The sequence below is a fragment of the Xyrauchen texanus genome, chromosome 23 (assembly GCF_025860055.1).
Source record: "Xyrauchen texanus isolate HMW12.3.18 chromosome 23, RBS_HiC_50CHRs, whole genome shotgun sequence".
Lineage (NCBI taxonomy): Eukaryota > Metazoa > Chordata > Actinopteri > Cypriniformes > Catostomidae > Xyrauchen > Xyrauchen texanus.
In genome coordinates this window covers 25,970,751-25,993,758 of record NC_068298.1, presented here as the reverse complement: position 1 = coordinate 25,993,758, position 23,008 = coordinate 25,970,751, and the positions used below count along the sequence as shown (strand labels likewise).

Genomic DNA, 23,008 nt, shown 5'->3' with positions numbered 1-23,008 from the left:
ATACAAGTCTCTCCTATTTTCCTTTGTTTGGGCAGTAAGTATCTCTTTTAAAAGAATTAATCTCTTAAGATTATAAAGTTATGCAATATTTGTCCCATTTGTGTGACTAGAATAATTTAATAAATCGATAGGCCAAAATAGAAATTGACTACAAATGACTTGAAGTATTCCTAAAATTATAAAATTCAAAATTATTATCTTTAGTTCTTTTTGTCAGTGTCAGGACCCACACTGGTCGGCTATTGAGTTGTGGTTGCATTTGGCCGCGTACAGGGGGCGCTCGTCTGTCGTTTTGAAAGAGCGCGCTGCTGTGGATTCACAGCTGAAGAGCTTCAGTTCTCTTCACGGTCAGGGATGCTGACGGGACATGTCAAGAGAAGAGGCGAGTGGAACCTAACTGCACCTGGACTTTACTTTGAAAACAAGACACGAATCAATCTAAAGCCATTTACAAGAAGACTTCGGCGCTCGAGACTAGGAAAAGGAAACTCTTTTTTCCGTTGTTATAAATCCAATAACTTTGCGAAGCGTATTTTGGAAGATATGTAAGTATTATTTCCACTGTAACACTGAAGTATGCGCTTAGTTCATCACTTATGGACGAAAAGTGTTTAATTCGTCAGGCTATAATTACAGTAAACGAGCGCGTCGACGCGACGCGACACAGAACGCTCTCATTACAATCAACAAAGCTGATGCGCGCGTGAAGGGTAGACCGCTTCGCTGATTATAATGAGAGCGTTCTTATTTGTCGCGTCGTGGATTAGGTTAGATTAGATTAGGTTAATCGTAAATAGTTTTATTATCATTTCTCTTAGAGGTGGATCTTCATATAATGATTCCAGAGGGAAGAAGATTGACTTTTCTCACCGTGGTTTTGATCGTTGCGCTGTCATGTGAAGCAAGAGGTGAGTCATGTTTCAAAATTGTATTTGTAGGCCTATTTATACGTGTGCATTATTCATTTTATGTTAATTTTCCATTGTTGACTCATAAATAACAACGTACATTATAACTAGAGGACCGACTTTATATGTTTAACTTTTTTATCGTTTTGTGAATTTGGAAGGAAATTGTCCGTCTGTCTGTCTGTCTGTCTGTCTGTCTGTCTATCTACAGTAGGCTACCTAGAGGCTTATTTCTTCGAAAACATGGATCACCCATTAATGCACACAGCCATTGTTCAGTTTACACAGTGCATGTTTCTTACTTGAACCAAGCTGTTGGTAAGGCCAATGCATTAAATACAAATTATTGACTACTTTGAGCACATCTGGGAGTGGCCATGTGCGATTTACTGACACAGCAGCACACATTAAGTCATTCTTTTGAAGTTACACATATATATCCCTACTGGGGTGTCTGAAGAGGTCTCTGTTCCTTGACCTGTAGCAAAAATGTTGAGGTACATAACTCAATGTTTCCTGTCAGGTTGAAATGCTGTTTACATACTGTATATCAGAGTGCAACTAATGACACATTCTGTTTTATGGACAATAAATATTGAGGAGTTGAGTGAGTTGCTTTGCCATGTAAAGGTGTGAACCTTCTCAAAATGTGCCATCACCCTGCTGTGAGCCCAAAGAACATTTTGCTGTCTCTCACAGGAAATGAACCATCCAAATGTATTGATTATAGAAGTCATGCTGGGATGACAGTCCTGTTTATTCTTTATGGTGGCTCTACCTTGTATTGCCTCCTTTTTTATACCTTTATCTGAAACAGCTTTATTGGGTCTTCCATTAAATCTGGAAAAGTTAGCTCTTGTATTTACTCTGTTAAAGGTGATTACTGTTGTTGAGCCCATAAGAATGCCAGGTTAACCCTGAGTACAGAGCCTGACCTCTGCTTAAGTAAACAATCCATTGTCTTCCCTGTTTACTGGTTTATCTTTTGACTCTGTTGCTCCCTCATTGCATGTTAAAAGGTTGTAAGGTTGCAATCTATGTTGTCCTTGGATTGCTTTTTTCCTGTCTCTTCATCACAGCCGTTCTTGGAATGCTGGAGCCCTTTTTTGCCCACTATCTGTTTGTTAAAAGCAGGGAATGAGAAATAAAAGTGAGGTATGTGGCATGTGGTTTAGTGAGATGTTGGAATCAAACATTGTTGTTGGAGTAAAAATAGCTAAACATCCTTAAAACAAGAAAAACAAAAAAACTGAAGAAGCAGAATGGCATAAGACTGGGGTACTCGATTAAAGTTCCAAGCGGTCCGGTCTCTACATTTCCTTCCCAGCAAAGGTCCACATAATAACCTATAGCTTACATAGTGTCATATGGCTATACAGTTTTATAATATACACTCACCTAAAGGATTATTAGGAACACCATACTAATACTGTGTTTGACCCCCTTTCGATTCAGAACTGCCTTAATTTTACGTGGCATTGATTCAACAAGGTGCTGAAAGCATTCTTTAGAAATGTTGGCCCATATTGATAGGATAGCATCTTGCGGTTGATGGAGATTTGTGGGATGCACATCCAGGGCACGAAGCTCCCGTTCCACCACATCCCAAAGATGCTCTATTGGGTTGAGATCTGTTGACTGCGGGGGCCATTTTAGTACAGTGAACTCATTGTCATGTTCAAGAAACCAATTTGAAATGATTCAAGCTTTGTGACATGGTGCATTATCCTGCTGGAAGTAGCCATCAGAGGATGGGTACATGGTGGCCATAAAGGGATGGACATGGTCAGAAACAATGCTCAGGTAGGCCATGGCATTTAAACGATGCCCAATTGGCACTAAGGGGCCTAAAGTGTGCCAAGAAAACATCCCCCACACCATTACACCACCACCACCAGCCTGCACAGTGGTAACAAGGCATGATGGATCCATGTTCTCATTCTGTTTACGCCAAATTCTGACTCTACCATCTGAATGTCTCTACAGAAATCGAGACTCATCAGACCAGGCAACATTTTTCCAGTCTTCAACTGTCCAATTTTGGTGAGCTCTTGCAAATTGTAGCCTCTTTTTCCTATTTGTAGTGGAGATGAGTGGTACCCGGTGGGGTCTTCTGCTGTTGTAGCCCATCCGCCTCAAGGTTGTGCGTGTTGTGGCTTCACAAATGCTTTGCTGCATACCTCGATTGTAATGAGTGGTTATTTCAGGCAAAGTTGCTCTTCTATCAGCTTGAATCAGTCGGCCCATTCTCCTCTGACCTCTAGCATCAACAAGGCATTTTCGCCCACAGGACTGCTGCATACTGGACGTTTTTCCCTTTTCACACCATTCTTTGTGAACCCTAGAAATGGTTGTGCTTGAAAATCCCAGTAACTGAGCAGATTGTGAAATACTCAGACCGGCCCGTCTGGCACCAACAACCATGCCACGCTCAAAATTGCTTAAATCACCTTTCTTTCCCATTCTGACATTCAGTTTGGAGTTCAGGAGATTGTCTTGACCAGGACCACACCCCTAAATGCATTGACGCAACTGCCATGTGATTGGTTGATTAGATAATTGCATTAATGAGAAATTGAACAGGTGTTCCTAATAATCCTTTAGGTGAGTGTATATTTTTGAATAGTTTTTAACTTGCCACATTGGTAGCAATAGTACTTTATACAAAAATAAATAAAATACAAAATGACAGCAGTCCAGTTTTTGTGTTTAAATATTTTTACATTCAGAATATATATACTGTATATACACATGCATGGGACATAAGAGGCCTTTTGACAGATAACATATACTGTATGGGGGTTCAAGGGTGTATCCTGAGATACAATCTATAAAAAAATGTAAAGGTCTGAATGGACAATTTTTATATTTTCCTTAAAATAAGGATCTGCAAACAAACAAACAATTTATATAACAAGTTTGCTTAATTTAAGTATAAATAGGCTTTCCTTGCCATGATGACATCTCTGATTAATATTCACAAAATTAGAACAAACATCTTGTGTTTATTATGAAAGGCTCGTAACATGCTGATTAATGAAAGTAAATTTAGATGGAAAAAAAGTTATAGTCTAAAGGCGGCATGTTAACTTGTCCTGACACAAACATCAGAAAGATGAAGATAGTTTCACTTTGCTTCATTTTTGTTTTCTGCTGTGTGTTAAAGCGAAAGATGCCACTATCTGTAGTGGTGTCTCCACTGCTGTTGTTAAAATCACAGCACCTTCAGCTATGTACAGTTCAGGCTATATGAGGTGCCTTTATAGTGGGGATAGAGGCAACGTGTGTGGAGAGGGAATAAAGCACGTTCAGCGTGGGAATAAATGCAGGATACGCTTTTTAGAGATATATATTTCTTATTCTTATTTATTCTCGCTCTGCACGCATATGTCTAGACATTCACTTAGCCAAGTGCCAGATAAGTAGCACAAAGATTTAGATCTCAGTCTGGATTAAATTGTCCTATTGTCCTACTATACCTTGCCTGGATTGAAGTCTGCCAATTGAGTACCCCTGCATAAGATGCTAAGTTTTGCTTTCATAGAAATCTAGCAGAATTTTGTGTTTATTTTACCCCATTCACAAATATTTTGTTTTGTAATACTAAAAACCCGAATAAATTGACTTTACTCAATTGATTGAGTAATCTCATTCCCTCAATTGAACTGAATAATGGTGTCTCCAAAACTTGTGTAATTACGTTCACTTAACTTGGTGTTCATATAGGATGAACTTAACTATTTAACTTATGGTAACTATTGTAGATAGTAGACTTAACTCAGATTTTCTATTTAAATATTGTTATTTCATTTTAGTTGAATTTACTTTAAATTTGGATCATACAATAACACAGCTCTTATGATGTTTTATTCATAAACAACTCTGTCTTTGAACAAATCTTTTAAGTGAATGAATTGACCCACTGAACGAATAAACACCATCACTGAAACAATTTGTCATTTGAGTCTGAAGGAGACAAGACATATCTTTCATAAATTAAATGAATGTACTGGTACACTCGTTCGTGAACAACATGAATGAATCATCATCTGAGGAGGAGGCATATAGTTTGTTTTCGTTCATCAATCTTGTTCAACAAGAAAAGTGTCTGGATGAATTATGAATAAAAGTGAGTGATAACATACAGACATTATTGAAACTCATTATTATTTAGGCTAGTATTGTTTTCTTTTTTGTAAAACTTAAGTCATGCTCAGCTGCTCACAATATGATAGATTTGCTTTGTTGTCATTTGTGGGGAAAGGCTTATGATGCGTAAACACTCTGCAGTGCTGAAGTATCTTGGTAGAATAGTAGACATGCGCATTTTAATAAATTATAATTATCCTTCTTACGGTTGTGAATGACCCCAGCTACAGGCACAAAGACGTAACTTGAAGAAATTCTGCTTCCGCACCATTGGCACAGAGAGAGACTGGCTATAGACTTGTCATTATATTCACAGTTCACACATACCTTTGATAAGGAAGCTGTCTTCGGTTTTGCATACTACTGAAACACGGTATTGGCTGAACTGTGTGCAAAACAAAAAATCTATTTGCAAAAGAGCTCTATTTAAATGCCCCTATAAGTTCCCTTGGACCAAAAGAATATACAGTGCATCCGGAAAGTATTCACACTGCTTCACTTTTTCCACATTTTGTTATGTTACAGCCTTATTCCAAAATGGATTAAATTCATTATTTTCCTCAAAATTCTACAAACAATACCCCATAATGACAACGTGAAAGAAGTTTGTTTCAAATCTTTTCAAATTTAGTAAAAATAAAAAATGAAAAAATCACAGCCTTTGCCATGACACTCAAAATTGAGCTCAGGTGCATCCTGTTTCCACTGATCATCCTTGAGATGTTTCTACAACTTGATTGGAGTCAGCCTGTGGTAAATTCAGTGGATTAGACATGATTTGGAGAGGCACACACCTGTCAATATAAGGTCCCACAGTTAACAGTGCATGTCAGAGCTCAAACCAAACCAAGCCATGAAGTCCAAGGAATTGACTGTATTCCTCAGAGACAGGATTGTATGGAGGCACAGATCAAGGGAATGGTACAGAAAAATGTCTGCAGCATTGAAGGAAGAAGTTTGGAACCACCAGGACTCTTCCTAGAGCTGGCCGCCTGGCCAAACTGAGCGATCGGGGAAGAAGGGCCTTAGTCAGGGAGGTGACCAAGAACCTGATGGTCACTCTGACAGAGCTCCAGCGTTTCTCTGTGGAGAGAGGAGAACCTTCCAGAAGAACAACCATCTCTGCAGCACTCCACCAATCAGGCCTGTATGGTAGATTGGCCAGACGGAAGCCACTCCTCAGTAAAAGGCACATGACAGCCCACCTGGAGTTTGCCAAAAGGCACATGACAGACTCTCAGACCATGAGAAACAAAATGATCTGGTCTGATGAAACAAATATTGAACTCTTTGGCCTGAAAGACAAGCGTCATGTCTGGAGGAAACCAGGCACCACTCATCACATGGCCAAAACCATACCTACAGTGAAGCATGGTGGTGGCACCATCATGCTGTGTGGATGTTTTTCAGTGGCAGGAACTGGGAGACTAGTCAGGATCGAGGGAAAGATGAATGCAACAATGTACAGAGACATCCTTGATGAAAACCTGCTCCAGAGCACTCTGGACCTCAGATTGGGGCGAAGGTTCCTCTTCCAAAAGGACAACGACCCTAAGCACATGGCCAAAATAACAAAGGAGTGGCTACGGGACAACTCTGTGAATGTCCTTGAGTGGCCCAGCCAGAGCCCAGACTTGAACCCGAGTGAACATCTCTGGAGAGATCTGAAAATGGCTGTGTACTGACGCTTCCCATCCATCATGATGGAGCTTGAGAGGTCCTGCAAAGAAGAATGGGAGAAACTGCCCAAAAATAGGTGTGCCAAGCTTGTAGCATCATACACAAAAAGACTTGCGGCCGAAATTGGTGCCAAAGGTGCTTCAACAAAGTATTGAGCAAAGGCTGTGAATACTTATGTACATGTGATTTATTTATTTTTTCTTCGTTTTTTTATTTTGAATACATTTGCAAAGATTTCAAACAAACTTCTTTCATGTAGTCACTATGGGGTATTGTTTGTAGAATTTTGAGGAAAATAATGAATTTAAACCATTTTGGAATAAGGCTGTAACATAACAAAATGTGAAAAAAGTGAAACACTGTGAATACTTTCCAGATGCACTGCAATTAAATAATTCCAGTGCACATTACAAGGTATTATAGGCAGTCTCAATAGCCTCAAGTTTATACCCAATAGTTTGAGTTATTAAGGCTTAAATTCTCAAGTGTATTGATTTTCAAGAAACATAAGTTCAAGGAACATAGAATATTTGAGTTATGACATTTTAAGTAATATTTAATTAAGAGAACTTGATTTTAACAGTAATGACAATGTTAGGGTTTAAATTGTATAAGCATAAATGTTAACATTTTTTGTTAGGTTTTTCAGAAAACAATATATATATATATATATATAATTTATTTTTCTTATCAAGTGAATTTACTATATGATTAAATATTTTTTGCTGTGTGGTACAGGCTACCTCTCTCATTGAGTTGAATGAGGTCTGCATTGATACAATTAAAACTGTGGTATTCCGAGTTCATGCTCTAATGAGACATAAACAGTGGAATATATAGTTTGTTCCGAAATTACATTAGTTTGTCAGACACAAGTACCCTTGGTTCTTTTAAGAGGGTTCATTCTTAGGTAAAGTGACTGTTATTTAGTATAGAAACATGATTTTGAGCTTAAGGCAAGACTGTTACTTCTTAACATTCAAGCATCTCCTTTAATGTTCCATGAAAGACAAAAAGTCATACAGATTTGGAACAACATGATGGTCAGGAAATTATGAATTAATTGTAATTTTTGGGGAAACTAGCCCTTTAAGATTAACTAAGAGTGTAGATTAAGGTCTTTTTCATCTCAGGCCCTCATTTGTCTCATAAGGGCCTTTCCCACTGGTGATACTAAAGACATTTTAGGTACTCCTCCCCGGGTCTAGTGCTTTTCGTCTCCTTTGCACCTAAGGAATTAAAGTTCCTCGAAGCTGCTGACATTTTTAGCTCCTGCTCCGGGGTAGATACTTTTTGGGTGTATAGGAACTATGGAAGATGTGTGATGGGCCTGTGATTGGTCAAAAACCTACCTTGAGAAAGGGGAGGAGCTCCACAGTCACCGTTAGTAAACAAACTAACTGCTAGCCTGTTACTCAGAGATTGCACTCATTTGACAGTTTCCTTAACAGAGATATCAAAAGAGATTCACCCATTTCGTGTGTGTGTGTGTGTGTGTGTGTGTGTGTGTGTGTGTGTGTGTGTGTGTGTGTGTGTGTGTGTGTGTGTGTGTGTGTGTGAGCGTGTATTTATCACTTTGTGGGGACCAAATGTCCCCATAAGGATAGTAAAACCCAAAATGTTTGAACTTGTGGGGACATTTTGTGGTCCCATGAGGAAAACAGCTTATAAATCATACTAAATTATGTTTTTGAAAATGTAAAAATGCAGAAAGTTTTCTGTGAGGGTTAGGTTTAGGGGTAGGGTTAGGTTTAGGGGATAGAATATAAAGTTTGTACAGTATAAAAACCATTATGTCTATGGAAAGTCCCCATAAAACATGGAAACACAACATGTGTGTGTGTGTGTGTGTGTGTGTGTGTGTGTGTGTGTGTGAGCGTGTATTTATCACTTTGTGGGGACCAAATGTCCCCATAAGGATAGTAAAACCCGAAATTTTTGACCTTGTGGGGACATTTTGTCGGTCCCCATGAGGAAAACAGCTTATAAATCATACTAAATTATGTTTTTTGAAAATGTGAAAATGCAGAAAGTTTTCTGTGAGGGTTAGGTTTAGGGGTAGGGTTAGGTTTAGGGGATAGAATATAAAGTTTGTACAGTATAAAAACCATTATGTCTATGGAAAGTCCCCATAAAACATGGAAACACAACATGTGTGTGTGTGTGTGTGTGTGTGTAATGTAGCGGTTAGCGCACTGCGCTGCACTGCGCTCCCCTAGGTCGACTCAGCCTAAAATGAGTACCTGGTGCGGTGCGTAATACATCGCCACTGGGGAGACAAAGGCGGTCGGGCGTGGTGCTGGCCACCCACCCCCTCGTGTACCGTTCCGGCCTTCATAGGTGCTCGCTAACAGCACTTGCCCCTACAGTCTGTTAAGGCTAAATGGGGGATCTTTGTTTGTGTGTGTGTGTGTGTGTGTGTGTGTGTGTGTGTGTGTGTGTGTGTGTGTGTGTGTGTGTGTGTGTGTGTGTCTGTGTGTGTGTGTGTGTGTGACTTCATCGAATATGAAGAGACACTATTTGAATATTCATTGCATCCGTACTGTGACTTTAAAGAAAATAATGCGATTTCTGGATTACTACATGTCTTTTTCCTGGGATGAACTAAATAATCAGATGTTTATCGAGAGTGGGTAATTTAACTTTATTATACACTAAATTATCATTAAATCTAGTTTACATAAGGGGAGTATTGCGTGCCTGTTACAGCGTGGACTCGATGGTTAAAAAGTGCTTTCGCGACCTCATCTCTCTTCTCATTCTGGCTGCAGCACTGAACATCGCACAGGCGCTCCCAATTTAAACTGTAACCTGAAGACACAAGTGTCGAAAACCGGAAAAAAATGCCTTTGGAGGCTGTTTAAGGATAGATGAAGGTGGGATGAAATAAAGTGCTTTTAAAACAGTACAGATAGTTTCATTCATCCAAAACACTGTTGTGTAACCCATTAACTGATTAGGTAGATGCCTACGTTTTCCGATGCAGACACAGTTCGTATAAAACAGCCCAAAACAAACAAAAGTGCAGCTCCAATCCGGGCATCCTCTGTCGGTGTTGTGGATTTTGTTGTTGTTGCTATTGAAACATGCATGCAAATAACATCAGAAGAAATGGTCGATACTAGACGTCACTACGATGGGTCTGGTTAATACACAGTTACGGTTGACTTCCTATTACTGCCAGCATGTTTCACGAGCTACACGTTTGTAGCATGCAAGCCTCCTTAGCATTGCTTATTCTTATACATTCATTTTACCGTGTGCTTCAGGTTTTTCCCTTTTCTACTGTTTCAACTGCGTGTATTTTACCACACGCACCCGTATTCTCTCTTTTTTCTTTTCCCGCTTGTCTACATCTCGCATCTCGACGGCATGCATTTGTTTGCTCCACTGTGTTTTACACAAATTATTGCATCAACCTCAAACATCTGCTGATCAGGAACCACATCGATCTCAAACCCTCGCCACTCAAGAACAGCCAAAACAACAACAACAAACAATTGTGGTAAGTCATGGCATCCGCTCATGTTATGTCTGCCTGCATTGCATGCCACATGTTTACTATAGCTTCTTCTGTCAGCAGTGAGGGATTCACTTGTGATAAATATAAGGAATAGGTCAGGCTGATGGATAAGGTTAATGAGTTAGAGACACGCATCCGAACACTAGTGGAGGTCAGTAAGAAAGAGAAGCCGGTAGATACTGTTTCGGATGCGGGTAGTACAGCGAGCAACACACACAATATGGTTCCGGGTTTAGGGCCCCAGCATCATGGCGTTTGGGTGACGTCTCGCCAGCACTCAGAAAAGTGACACCACTCTCCCGTTCCTGTTAGGTTTCCAATCGATTCTCTCCACTCAGTGATGCAACGACTTAGAATCATGTTGAAAGAGCCTTAATAGTTGGTGATTCTATTGTAAGTAACGTGGAAATAGAGACTCCAGCCACCACTGTTAACTGCATTTCTGGGGCTTGAGCGTCTGACATCAGATCAAATTTACAAATGCTGGCTAATGCTAAACATAGATTTTCAATTTTTTTATTCATGTTGGCACTAATGATGTCCGGCTTTGCAGAGTGTATGAAAGAAATCAAAGACTGGATGGCTAGTAATTTACTAATTACTAATTATAAATACTAATTATTGGACCAAAAACCTCAAAAGATAAGCTGCTAAATATAATTTGACTCTCAATGGATGTACTATTATTTCGTCTTGTACAGCTTAGAACTTGGGTGTTATATTTGATACCAACCTGTCCTTTAAAAATCAAATTTCCAATGATTGTAGAATAGCATTCTTCCGCCTCAAAAATATTGCTAAACTACGACACATGCTCTCTTTTGCTAATGCCGAAAAAGTAATTAATCTGTTCATGACCTCAAGACTAGACTATTGTAATGTATTTACTGGGAGGATGTACAGCAAGTTCAATAAATAAATTTAAATTGGTTCGAAATGCAGCTGACAGAGTGCTGACTAGAACAAAGAAATATGATCATATTAGCACCATTTTAATGGCTACCTGTTAAATTTCATATTTCACAATTCCGTTAACTACATACAAATCTTTGAATGGTCTAGCTCCACAGTACTTAAGTGACCTTCTGACACGTTATATTCCATCTCGTTCATTATGATCACAAAATTCTGTCTTGTTAATAGTTCCTAGAATACCACAATCCACACAAGGAAGTAGATCCTTTTCCTATTTGGCTCCTAAACTATAAAGTAGCCTCCCTAACACTATTCGGGATGCAGACTCACTCACTCAGTTTAAGACTAAAGACCCTAATTTATCCATCAACTCACAATTAGGCTGCTTTAGTTAGGTCTGCCGGAACCAGAAACACCTATCATGATCTTTAACTTTGCATAAAATTTAATAACATCTATGCTAATATTATTCTATTTGTGATTTGTGATACATATCCAAGGTTATCAGAGCTGGCCAGATCCAGCTCCGTTCCTGCTTGGTGTAGGACTCCACTGCTATGTGTATCTGAGTGATGATGATTTAATGCAGCCTGACATTCACTTTTACAATAGACTTCAGAGGATGAACTGATGCCAACTCCAACTGTAAGACATTGGATACTGCATATGCAACTCACTGATCTCTGCCTGCATCACCTTTGTTTATTGATGGACTACACTCTTGAAATGGAATACATAGAGTGTCAATTAATTGCCAACAAAAGCCTTCATCAGCCAACTAACAAAGGACAATGCATCTACATTTGAAGTCAGAAGTTTACATACACTTAGGATAAAGTCATTAAAACACATTTTTTAATCATTCCAGATTTCATATTAGCAAATTATAGTTTTGGCAAGTCGTTTAGGACATGTAATTTGTGCATGACATGAGTAATTTTTCTAACAATAGCTTGTTTGCAGTCACATGATTCGAGGGCAGGAAGTGAAAAGCAGAATGGACGAGATGGAGGAAAGTCCGTACTTTACTAATTTAGACACGATTACGAGAGAAAGATATAAACAGAAAATCACAACATATGTTGGACATGATCCTTATGTTATGAAGAGGAGCGATTTTTCAACTAAATTGAAAACTTGCCTGCGATCGAGGCGGTAGATATAAGCAACTACCTTGTCCTCCAGACATCCTTCTATTCCTAGGAGTTGTGGTGGCGTAGTGGGCTAAAGCACATAGCTGGTAATCAGAAGGTCGCTGGTTCGATCACCACAGTCAATGTCCTCGAACAAGGCACTTAACTCCAGGTTGCTCCGGGGGAATTGTCTGTGTAATAAGGGCACTACAAGTTGCGTTGGATAAAAGCCTCTGCCAAATGGATACATGTAAATGTACTCCAGAAAACAAATGAAAGCATACAAAAGTATGGAGGCATACAACTTTTTTGTTAGTGGTTGGGTCAACGACCACGGTACCAAGCCTGCAAACACTCTGTAATTAGCTTTGCTATAGTTACGTATTTTTGTTTAGTTACAGAGGTACAAACTCAAAGAGAAGAAAAAACAATTACTTTAACTTTACAAGGTACGGAAACGGCTAACGTTACATAAACATAGCCACATAAGTTGTATTAACTTACCTTTGACAAAGTGCTCACTGCATACATGAGCATTACCGACTTGGCTCCTCCAGACCATAGACACAGGTTTACAAGCCATTTTTCCACCGTTTTACAGTCAATTTCTTGCATTTTTCCCCTTATGAACAACAACTTTTGGTATACGATGAAAGCTCCTTGTGGTTTCTCAGTTTGGTGGATTTGAGCAACCGTAAACGATGCAAAATATAGGCATTTCGAGTTTGTGACAGTGCTTTCCTATGAAAATCACTTCCTGAACTCCATTTATATTCAGCTCCACAGTAACGCAGTGCCGTGAAGTCATGTGCAAACAAGCTATTGTTTACAGACAAACTGTTCCACATTAACTGTGCCTTTAAGCAGCTTGGAAAATTCCAGAAAATAATGTCAAGTCTTTTAGAAATTAGACAATTAGCTTCTGAGAGGCTAACTGGCTAATTGAAGTCAAGTAGAGGTGTACCTTGAAAAATCAAAAGAAATCAGCCAAGACCTCAGAAAAAATTGTGGCCCTCCACAAGTCTGGTTCATCCTTGGGAGCAATTTCCAAATGCTTGAAGGTATCACGTTCATCTGTACAAATAATAGTACACAAGTATAAACACCATGGGACCATGCAGCCATCATACTGCTCAGGAAGGAGACAGATTCTTAATTTTGGAGAATATTCCTCTGGTCTGATGACACAGAAAATTTTCTTTTTGGCCATAATGACCATCGTTATGTTTGAAGGAAAAAGGTTGAGGCTTGCAAGCCGAAGAACACCATCCCAACCGTGAAGCATTGGGGTGGCAGCATCATGTTGTGGAGGTGCTTGGCTGCAGGAGGGACTGGTGCACTTCACAAAATAGATGGCATCGTGAGGAAGGAAAATTATGTGGACATATTAAATCAACATCTTGAGACATCAGCCATGAAGTAAAGCTCAGTAAAAAATGGGTCTTCCAAATAGACAATGACCCCATGCATACCTCCAAAGTTGTGGCAAAATGGCATAAAGACAATAAAGTCAAGGTATTTGAGTGGTCATCACCAAGCCCAGACCTCAATCTTATAGATAATTTGTGGTCAGAACTGAAAAAGCATGTGCAAGCAAGAAGGCTTACAAACCTGACTCATTTACACCAGTTCTGTCTGGCAGAATTGGCCAAAATTCCTGCAACTTACTGTGAGAAACTTGTGGAAGGCTACCCAGAACATTTTTTCTAAGTTAAACAATTTAAAGGCAATGCTACCAAATAATAACAAAGTGTATGTAAACTTATTACCCACTGGGAATGTAATGAAAGAAATAAAAGCTGAAATAAATAATTCTCTCAACTATTATTCTGACATTTCACATTCTTAAAAAGAAGTGATCCTAACTGATCTAAAACAGGCAATGTTTTCTACGATTAAATGTCCAGGATGGATTTCAAAGACATTAGTCTTTTTTTTTTAAACATTGGACTTTAACACTTACTTAGTTTACTAATCTTATACCATGACCTGCAATGCACATCAATAACTAATATTGGCATTATATTCATGCTTGTTAGCCAGAGGGGAACTGGCCCCCACAATGAGTCTGGTTTCTCCCAAGCTTATCTCTCTCCATTAACCATCATCTTATGGAGTTTTGTGTTCCTTGCCACAGTCGCCTTCAGCTTGCTCACAGGGGTTTTAAATACAATTATTATTTAATTATAAAATTTGTATACACAATTTACAATAATATTTATCAAACTACACAATGATCACTCTTAAGACTTTATACATATTACAGTAAAAAAAATGTAATGCATGATTTTCATAAAAGCTGCTTTGAAACGATGTGTGTTGAAAAGTGCTATACAAATAAAAATCACTTGACTTGGTTCCTTTTGTGAATGAAAATACAACAGGGGAAAAGCCTCCTCGGGTGTTCTGTTCCTTGTAAGAGTTCTCATTTAGAAAGTTACTGAAGGAAAAGTACCAGGACTGTAGGGGGGGGGGAGGACCTACTGAGTATGGCCATCTCAAGTTGACATGACTTTGCTCCAGGAAACCTTACACACACAAACACAGCAGCCAGCTCAAACAAAGTGTGAACACAGAGGTTTGAGAAATGTGCTTGGTTCCGTTCTCTCGTGTGGTCAGATATTTCCTGTTTCTCACTAACATTCCTGCCGGTGGAAAGAAACAGACTGCTTTCTCCCAAGAAAATGCTGAGTTCCTGTGGCAATACGTTTGGTTGTTGTGAGCCACGCAGCATGACATTTGGCCGTTTTTCTTGACGTTTGTTCTGATCAGGCAGATGATTGCTTCAATAGAGCTTGAAGTTAAAGTGAAACAAAGTGAAGTGAAGTTAAAGTGAAACAAACCGTTGCCATGCTAATAAATATAGCTTTGTGATTTACACAGTCCACCAGTCGTAGAGCTCAATGACAGAAAGAAAATGTGTATCCAACAGTTGTGACTGTTTAGAGTGGCACATGTGTCAAAGGCCTGTGTCGTGCTCTTGAAAGAGGTAAGATATGGAAAAATGTGTTATAGGCTAATTATATTTTTTTATATATTTATTTATTTTTGCAGCCATGGTAACGTCAAGACATGAACTTTCTCTTCATTTGAAAAGAATAGTTCACCCAAAAATGAAATGACCCAGATATGTATTACTTTATTTCTACTGAAGAACACACACAAAGATTCTTTAAAGAATATATTATGTCTGTAGGTCCATACAATGCAAGTGAATAATGACCAAAACATTGAAGCTCCAAAACATCACATAAAGCAGCAGAAAGTAATCCATAAGACTCCAGTGGTTTAATCCATATCTTCTGCTGCAATCTAGTCTATTTTGTATGAGAACATAAAAAAATATAAGTCCTTATTCACTGTACATCTTGCCATTGCAGTCTTTTGACACGATCATGATTTCAAGCTCGATTACACTTCCCAGTTCTTGACGCATGCACAGAGTGTTAGATGGTGCAAGGAAGTGTATTTGAGCTTGAAATCATGATAGCCAAGAAAACTGCAGAGGTCAAGATTTATAATGAAAAATACTGTTCTCATTCAAAATCAATTGGATGGCTTCAGAAGGCATGGAATAAACCAGTGGAGTCATATGTAGTTATCGCCCGAGATGGGTTTTTTAATGGCCGATGCCGATATCCAGTAGTGATGGGTTGTTCGTGAACGAGTCGGCTCTAAGAGCCGTGTTTTGTAGGTGAACGTTGGGAGCCGGCTTGCATTTCAGAAGAGCCGAATCTATTTATAACAATAAAAAAAAAAAATGAAGATATGAATAATCAAAAGATTTAAATGAATAGATTTAACAAATTCAAAGAACGAAAAAAGAAATAAAATTATATAGGCCTAAATGCTCAACCGCACACATTCGTTGTGACTGTCTGCTCAGATTTACAGACTCACATGTTGTTCCTGTCAATCAGATGCGTGAGGGAGGGCGGAGCCAACGTATTATGTTGTTCAGATTGTATTCATTTTGAATTGTTACATTTATATGCACTTTCTTTATATACATTAAAAAGTTATACTTTTTAATATGTGGAATAGCGTCCTTCTTTTTTACATTTATTTCAATTTGTGGGATGCTGCAGTTTTGCAAATTGTTATTTATTTTTCTTTGATATGGTTCAATATTGTATTATCAGTACCGTCACTCCTTACACGCATGCTATGCAGTCTGTGTAGGGCACCAACTCCCTAGGGGGGCACCATCTTACCCTAGGAGGGCACCAGAAAGTCCACCGGCTACCCTTACTCGCATTTTGTACATTATTCAAGGACCCGAAAGCAGTTGCAGAACACAGACGATCGCTTCACGCTCATATCACACGAACCCCTACCTAGTTCAGGAAACCATTGGAGCTCTGCGTAGGGAATCAATTTGGCCAGCGTCAGCCCTGTCTATTATGCTGTTCAGACTGTATTAATTTTGAATGGTAAGATTAATATGCACTTTGTTTATATACAATAAAAATTTGTACTTTAAATGCAAGTGTTTAATAGCATTCTATTTAATAACAAACTAATGCATTATTAAATACATTGCGGTTAAGGTAGAGTATGATTTCATTTAATAATCTAAGAAATGTAATTATTGTTTTAACACCAATTATATTCAGACTATTGCAAACTGTTTGACTTGAAAAAATACAAAACTTATTTTTGTATTGAAATGGCATGAGAGTGAGTAAATGATGAGAGAATTTCATTTTGGGTGAACTATTCCTTTAAAGCTTTCTTTTCCCCTCTTTTCAAATATTTAAATCAGTTCCAGACTCTCGGGTTGGGAACAGGAGATGTTGGGCCTCACACTCCATTTACCTCAATAATCTTCTTTTTAAAGTAGAAATAGCTTTGATAAGAAGAACAAGGGAAAATCAGTTATGCAGAGCTCTCTTCAGCTGGCTTCCCAGCAGGTGTCAGGATCTCTGGGTTTATTAGACAGATAATGCAGCACTGCAGGCAAGCGCTGTTTATCAGAAAATTATAATGGAGTAGCTCTGTTGGAGCCATGCTGTGTCTGTGATCTGCCTCTGCATGACAACAGTAATGCAGGCGTCAGTCCCTGGACTGTTTTGGCCAAGTACTGTAAGAGAGAAGCCAAGAGCACTGGAATTGCATATGCTGTCTCGTGCTAAGGCATAAACGAATGGGCCTGTACTGAATCTGCTCCTTTAGAATATCACAGAAAGCTTGTAGAAAGCAGATTTATTGATTGTTTATTTAATATTTTGACTAATTTTATAGTGGTTCATTTACATTACTGTGCAAAAGTCTTAGGCTGTTTCACAAAAAGCATTTGTCTTTAAGATGGTTATTTATATATTCAGCTTTAGTGTGTCAATAGGAAATATAAATGTTAGACTCTCAAACATTACTTTTGCAAATAGAAAAGATTAGAATAGAAGAACATGGAGCCCTGCAACAGATGGCATGGCCCTCAAAAAGCCCCCCTCAGAATATTGTGTCAGTCTGAGATTACATAAAGAGACAGAAACAATTGAGAAAGCCTAAATATACTTGAGAACTGTGGTGAATTCTCCAAGAAGACTGGGACATCCTATCTGCCAACAACCAAGAAAAACTGTGTCCAGGTGTACCTAGGAGAACTGGTGCTGTTTTAAAGGCAACGGTGGTCACACCAAATATTGTTTTAGCTTTTTATGTTTACTGGACTTTGTTTGACATTAAGTGATAAATGAAAACTATTGATGTCATTATCTTTGAAGTCATCCTCACTATGCAACATTTTTCACAAGTGCCTAAAAAGTTTGCACAGTACTGTACTTATAAAAGTGTAAATAAAAGTTTAAAAATCAGTCCATCCTGTTTATTCTCTATTAAAGATTTGCTACAATAATGGTAGCACTTTATTTCACAGTACTGCTCTACATTTACTTATTATATAATTACAACATCTACAGTAATTACTAGGTACTAACCCTAAACCTAACCCCAACCCTAAAAGTAATGCATATTAAGTACATGTAGTTACCTAATATTACACAGTACTTTCTTGGGAAAGTATACAGAAAGTACACATACTGTAAAATAAAGTGCAACCACAATAACTTTGCTCGAATATACTATACATTGCTGTGATACTACTAAAATGTGCTGATTTCTGCATCTAATTTATCCTGTGTTAGAGAAATTATGTACCTGGCAGATAGTTGAAAATACCTAAGGAGACAAACAGCTGTAACTGGAGTTGTTCTTATCTGCCTGTCTGTCTACATACACTGGAGACAGAGTTATTGTCTGCCTGTCTGTCTGCAAGAGCTGCAAACTGTATAATTTATATTTAATTTACATTTCAATTTAAAAACTGTACAAATGTACCTCCTGTGGTGCATTGTCAAAACTGTAAAAGTCTGGCTGGAAAAATCAGTATGTATTTCACAGAAGAATTTTGTGTCACGTGTGTTTGCGGCATGTGTGCATGTGTTTGTAATTTTGCGCAGTTTTGGGAATAATTATGTTGACAGAGGTGATTTGATAATTAACTAATATTCCTGCCTAGGTATGTCTTGCCACTGGAAGTGAGCATCATTGCAGGGTACTTACAGATCGTGCCAATTGAGTTGTTCCCCTATTCATTTGTAGAAAAGGATTTTTTGGCAAATACCTTTGTTTGTACAAGTATGCATGGACATGTATGTGTGTTCCTTGGTATTGTAAATGCTGAGCACGTTAATCAGCACATTTCAATGGGAAATAGTGCAGTTGTTAAATTTGATCATGATGTTTATAATATCCGGTCCTGTGGTGACTTCAAGCACACTGACACATTAACGTCAGGACGACATAAACCCAGTCTGGCTAAATTATTTTTCCCATATTTTTAATCTCAGATGAAAACCAGAACCATGTCCCCATTATTCTTCATATGAAGGTCTGAGCGCTACTCTTTGTAGTTTGTGATCTATGTTACACACTCACGTCACAAACGCAGTTAGATTTGTGGGTGAAAAGTCAGTTTACGTAAACAAAGCAGTTAAGAAGCTGCATTTGCCTGTGCTGTATCGTGCTGATGCGGCTCTTTGAGAGTTGGTATTTATGGAGGAGGTATTAAAATGCAAAGGATGAGCGCCAAGCCTTTGAACATTTTTTTTATAATCAGGGCTTAGTTAAACGTTTCAATAGTTGAATTGCTCTGGGAGTCCAACAATGTTTCATCCCCTTTGAATCTATGTGTTATACCTGCAACCTACCAATTTTGAGTGTTTGCACAGGTGGGAGAGTGCAACTCGCACTGAATGAGAGATGGAGATCTGCCATCCCACCTTTGTTTTACCCATTCCAGTGGACTGAGCTTGTCGGAGCAATGTCCTCATGCAAGACCAGGCCATGCATTTGTCATGTGCAATTTTCTCTGTATGGGAGGTTCCCTGTCTCAGCAGAGGCTGCATGGGAGTTTCTTTATCCCCCATTTAAAAGAAGGATTATCTAGTGTTTCAGAGCAGGATTACAGGTGTCCAACATAACCAGCATTAACCTCACAATGTCAACTGTGAGAGATGCACTTTGCTGTCACAATGTCTCCAAAGTGAATCCAGCATCCCATTTTGTACATTTGTGTAATTGACACATTTCCTCTTGAGTATTCCAGGAATCTAGAACCTGTGGCTGGATGGAAGGGCCTCCTTTCCTATCATTTTGTTCTTAATAGGGTCTCTCACCCTTATTGGTGACTTGGGTCTACTTTTCCCTGGGTCACTGCAGTAGGTCAAAGACCAATTTCAGAAAATGCACAAAAAGCAGGAACATAAACATTAATCCTGGTGAGTACTGTGGCATAAAAGAGGCCTAACCCCCTTGCTTATACATCTGAGAAAGAAAGCAAACAAGAAAGTGAGGAAGACATGGATGGACATTTTAAGTTCTAATTGTAATGCATGGTCAATTGTGATTAATAACATCAGCTTCACAAATACGTTGTGTGCTGTCTTGTTTTTTGCAAACAGCTGCGTCTGCTCTGGCATGTAGTACTTTCAGTGTCATTGCAACAGCAGTAGCTCATGCTGTAAGGCATAACTCACTCTGTAAACAGTCACGAGAAAGAAGGGAGAGAGAGGAATAGAGAAAAATTATGAGAAGTGAAAAGACAGCCAATGCATTATTAAAGACCTTGCGTGTGATGGCTGCCGGCCGGGATTTTGACACAAAGGTCAAGCTTAATATGCAGGTGCTCATTACTGTGCTGGATCCCAGGTTACTCAAAATTACCCAAACCCTGCTTTATTTACAATATTAACTGTATTTACTATTTACAAGGCCGGGTTTGGCGCACTGCTGTGCCCTTCGCTGTGGTCTAAATTGCTGGTTGTCCAAATGAGGAGAAAAAATATAAGGAATGCTATCTTCCATTGAAGAAATATGAGAAGCTGCCCTACACAGGGTTTCTCAGATTGTTGGATGGCAACCTCACATTGGGGGGGCATAAACTACTGAAAAACAAAGCAGAAAGGCAGCCTGAGTCATCATCATCATTTCAGCCACAAACACAAGCAGACTAAGCTGATTGGAAGGTTCTCCACCCCTCTGAAAAAGAAAATTAGATACAAATTGTATGTGTTTTAAACAAATACAGAATCATGTTTTTTTTTATTCAAAAGCATTTTTATTTTAGAATAATGCAAAAAAATTCTGAAGACTTCCATTAAAATCCCCACAAATATCTGGGGATCAGGTTGTCATAGAGACTTGGGGAAGGTCTCTTTTGACCAGTCTTGGGCCAGTAAGCAACCATTTTAACCATTTAGTAATGCCCTAGCAATCACCTGGCAATGCCCTAATACTCACCCAAAACACCCTGACAATGCATAAATATACAGAAGAATCAAAAATCATCTATATATGTATAACGATCAGTCACAACCTTTAAAACATCTGCCTAATATTTTGTAGGTCCCCCTCTTGCCTCCAAAACAGCGCTATTCTGAGATGATATTCTTCTCACCACAATTGTACAGAGCGGTTATCTGAGTTACATAGATTTGGTCAATTCAAACCAGTATGGCCATTCTCTGTTGAACTCTCTCATCAACGTGTTTTTTGTTTTTGGCACCATTCTGAGTAAATTCTAGAGACTGTTTTGTGTGAAAATCCCAGGAGATCAGCAGACACAGAAATACTCAAACCAGCTCATCTGGCACCAACAATCTTCCATGCAATAAACGAATCAGCCAATTGTGTAGCAGCAACCATTAGAATGGGGAATAAAATGTTATCTCAGTGATTTCGACCATGGCATGATTGTTGGTGCAAGATGGGCTGGATTGTGTATTTTTGTAACTGCTTATATCCTGGGATTTTCACATACAACAGTTGCTAGAATTTACTCAGAATGGGGCCAAAAACAAAAAAAATATCCAGTGAGTGACAGTTCTGTGGACGTAAATGCCTTGTTGATCATATATATGTATATATATTCTTAATTTAATCATTGTGGATCCAAATGCATTTTAACCAAATACCAGATTAGTTTTTCACTGTTTTTAACTCTGAAACAGGTAAAAAAAAAAAAAAGACCCGAGAATTACAGGAGGGTTAAAGGTGCTATATGTAAGATTGACAACAAGCATTCAGTCAAAAATTCAAAATATTGGAGAGCCCCACCCCAGACTTGAAGCTCATGCAGGTTGCCAAAATGTTGATGCAAATTAGCCAACTCAGCATCCATTTTAAAGGACTTCTGGGCTTTAAGCTGTCTCCGTCTTCCAAAGGCCACCTCTGGTCATGGTGGTTTTAGACAGATGGCGAGGCTTTTTAGGTCAGGTGGAATCTGTTATCTCTGATCCAGTTTGTTTACTGGCTTCCATGGCTGCAGCATGCAGTGTTGTTTGCCTGCAAACTTGTTCAAATCTGCCAACCCGGCAGTGTTGAATTAATATTGGTGAGTGGGGAGTGGGCGGGATCACACAGGCCAAAACATAAACAGAAATTCTGGCCCGGAATGGAAACTTCAAAGTAGAATATATTGGCTGTAGCATTGTCATCGGAGAAGCCAGTATTTAAACTTAGCACATTTCCTAATTCTCTAATGGCATATTATTGTCATTTTATGATTTAGTACAGTACAAATATTACATATAGCACTTTTAAGAATATTTTACTTATTATTTCTTATTCATTGTAAATTATCCTAAGAAGAATATTTCTTAAGGAAATGTTCATGAATTCAGCCTCTGTGGAGCTATTCAGTGTGATTTAAGTGTGCAGAAATTGCTCGCATGATGTCAGACTTATTGTGTTTTTATTGAGTTAGCTTTGCTCCAGAGGTAGCAATTGGTTGTGGTACAAAGTCAGGCTCAAGATCTGATTACACACAGTAAAGAGACAGCTGGTGATGGAACCAGAGCTCTGCATTCAGACTGCCTATGTCTTCCACTGAAAAGGAGTGAAGCTGTAAAAGGACCTGTTTACCTAGCTATCCTCTCATCCCCTCTGTTTGTGTTAGAGTAGGTTACTCTGTGCAAACAGCATCAGGCATCAATCTCTGGCATTATCTCTCACTGATAAAAGAGTCACATTCCATACCCAAGGCCAGGCAGTGCAGTGTTTGGTCTATCTGTCTGTGCCATTGATCAGATGTCTTATAGCAGACCTCCACACACAGCTCTCCTCCCTTTTTTTCCAGAGGTTTACTAAGAGAGAAGATAAAGCTGCTATCTTAATCACATGACAGTGGAAGATCAAAC

The 23,008-nt window shown here is 38.8% G+C and overlaps 1 protein-coding gene across 2 annotated transcripts in view; it reads left to right on the top strand.

Annotated features, from left to right (window-relative positions):
* The first annotated feature begins 351 nt into the window (after positions 1-351).
* Positions 352-23,008, top strand: part of fgfrl1b (fibroblast growth factor receptor like 1b) — a 63,571-nt gene continuing 40,914 nt past the window's right edge. For both annotated transcript variants that reach the window (XM_052154749.1, XM_052154748.1), the window contains exons 1-2: positions 352-545; positions 819-908. In XM_052154749.1, the coding sequence (XP_052010709.1) occupies positions 836-908 (73 nt within the window). In that variant the 5' untranslated portion in view covers positions 352-545; positions 819-835. The remainder of the gene's footprint in view (positions 546-818; positions 909-23,008) is intronic.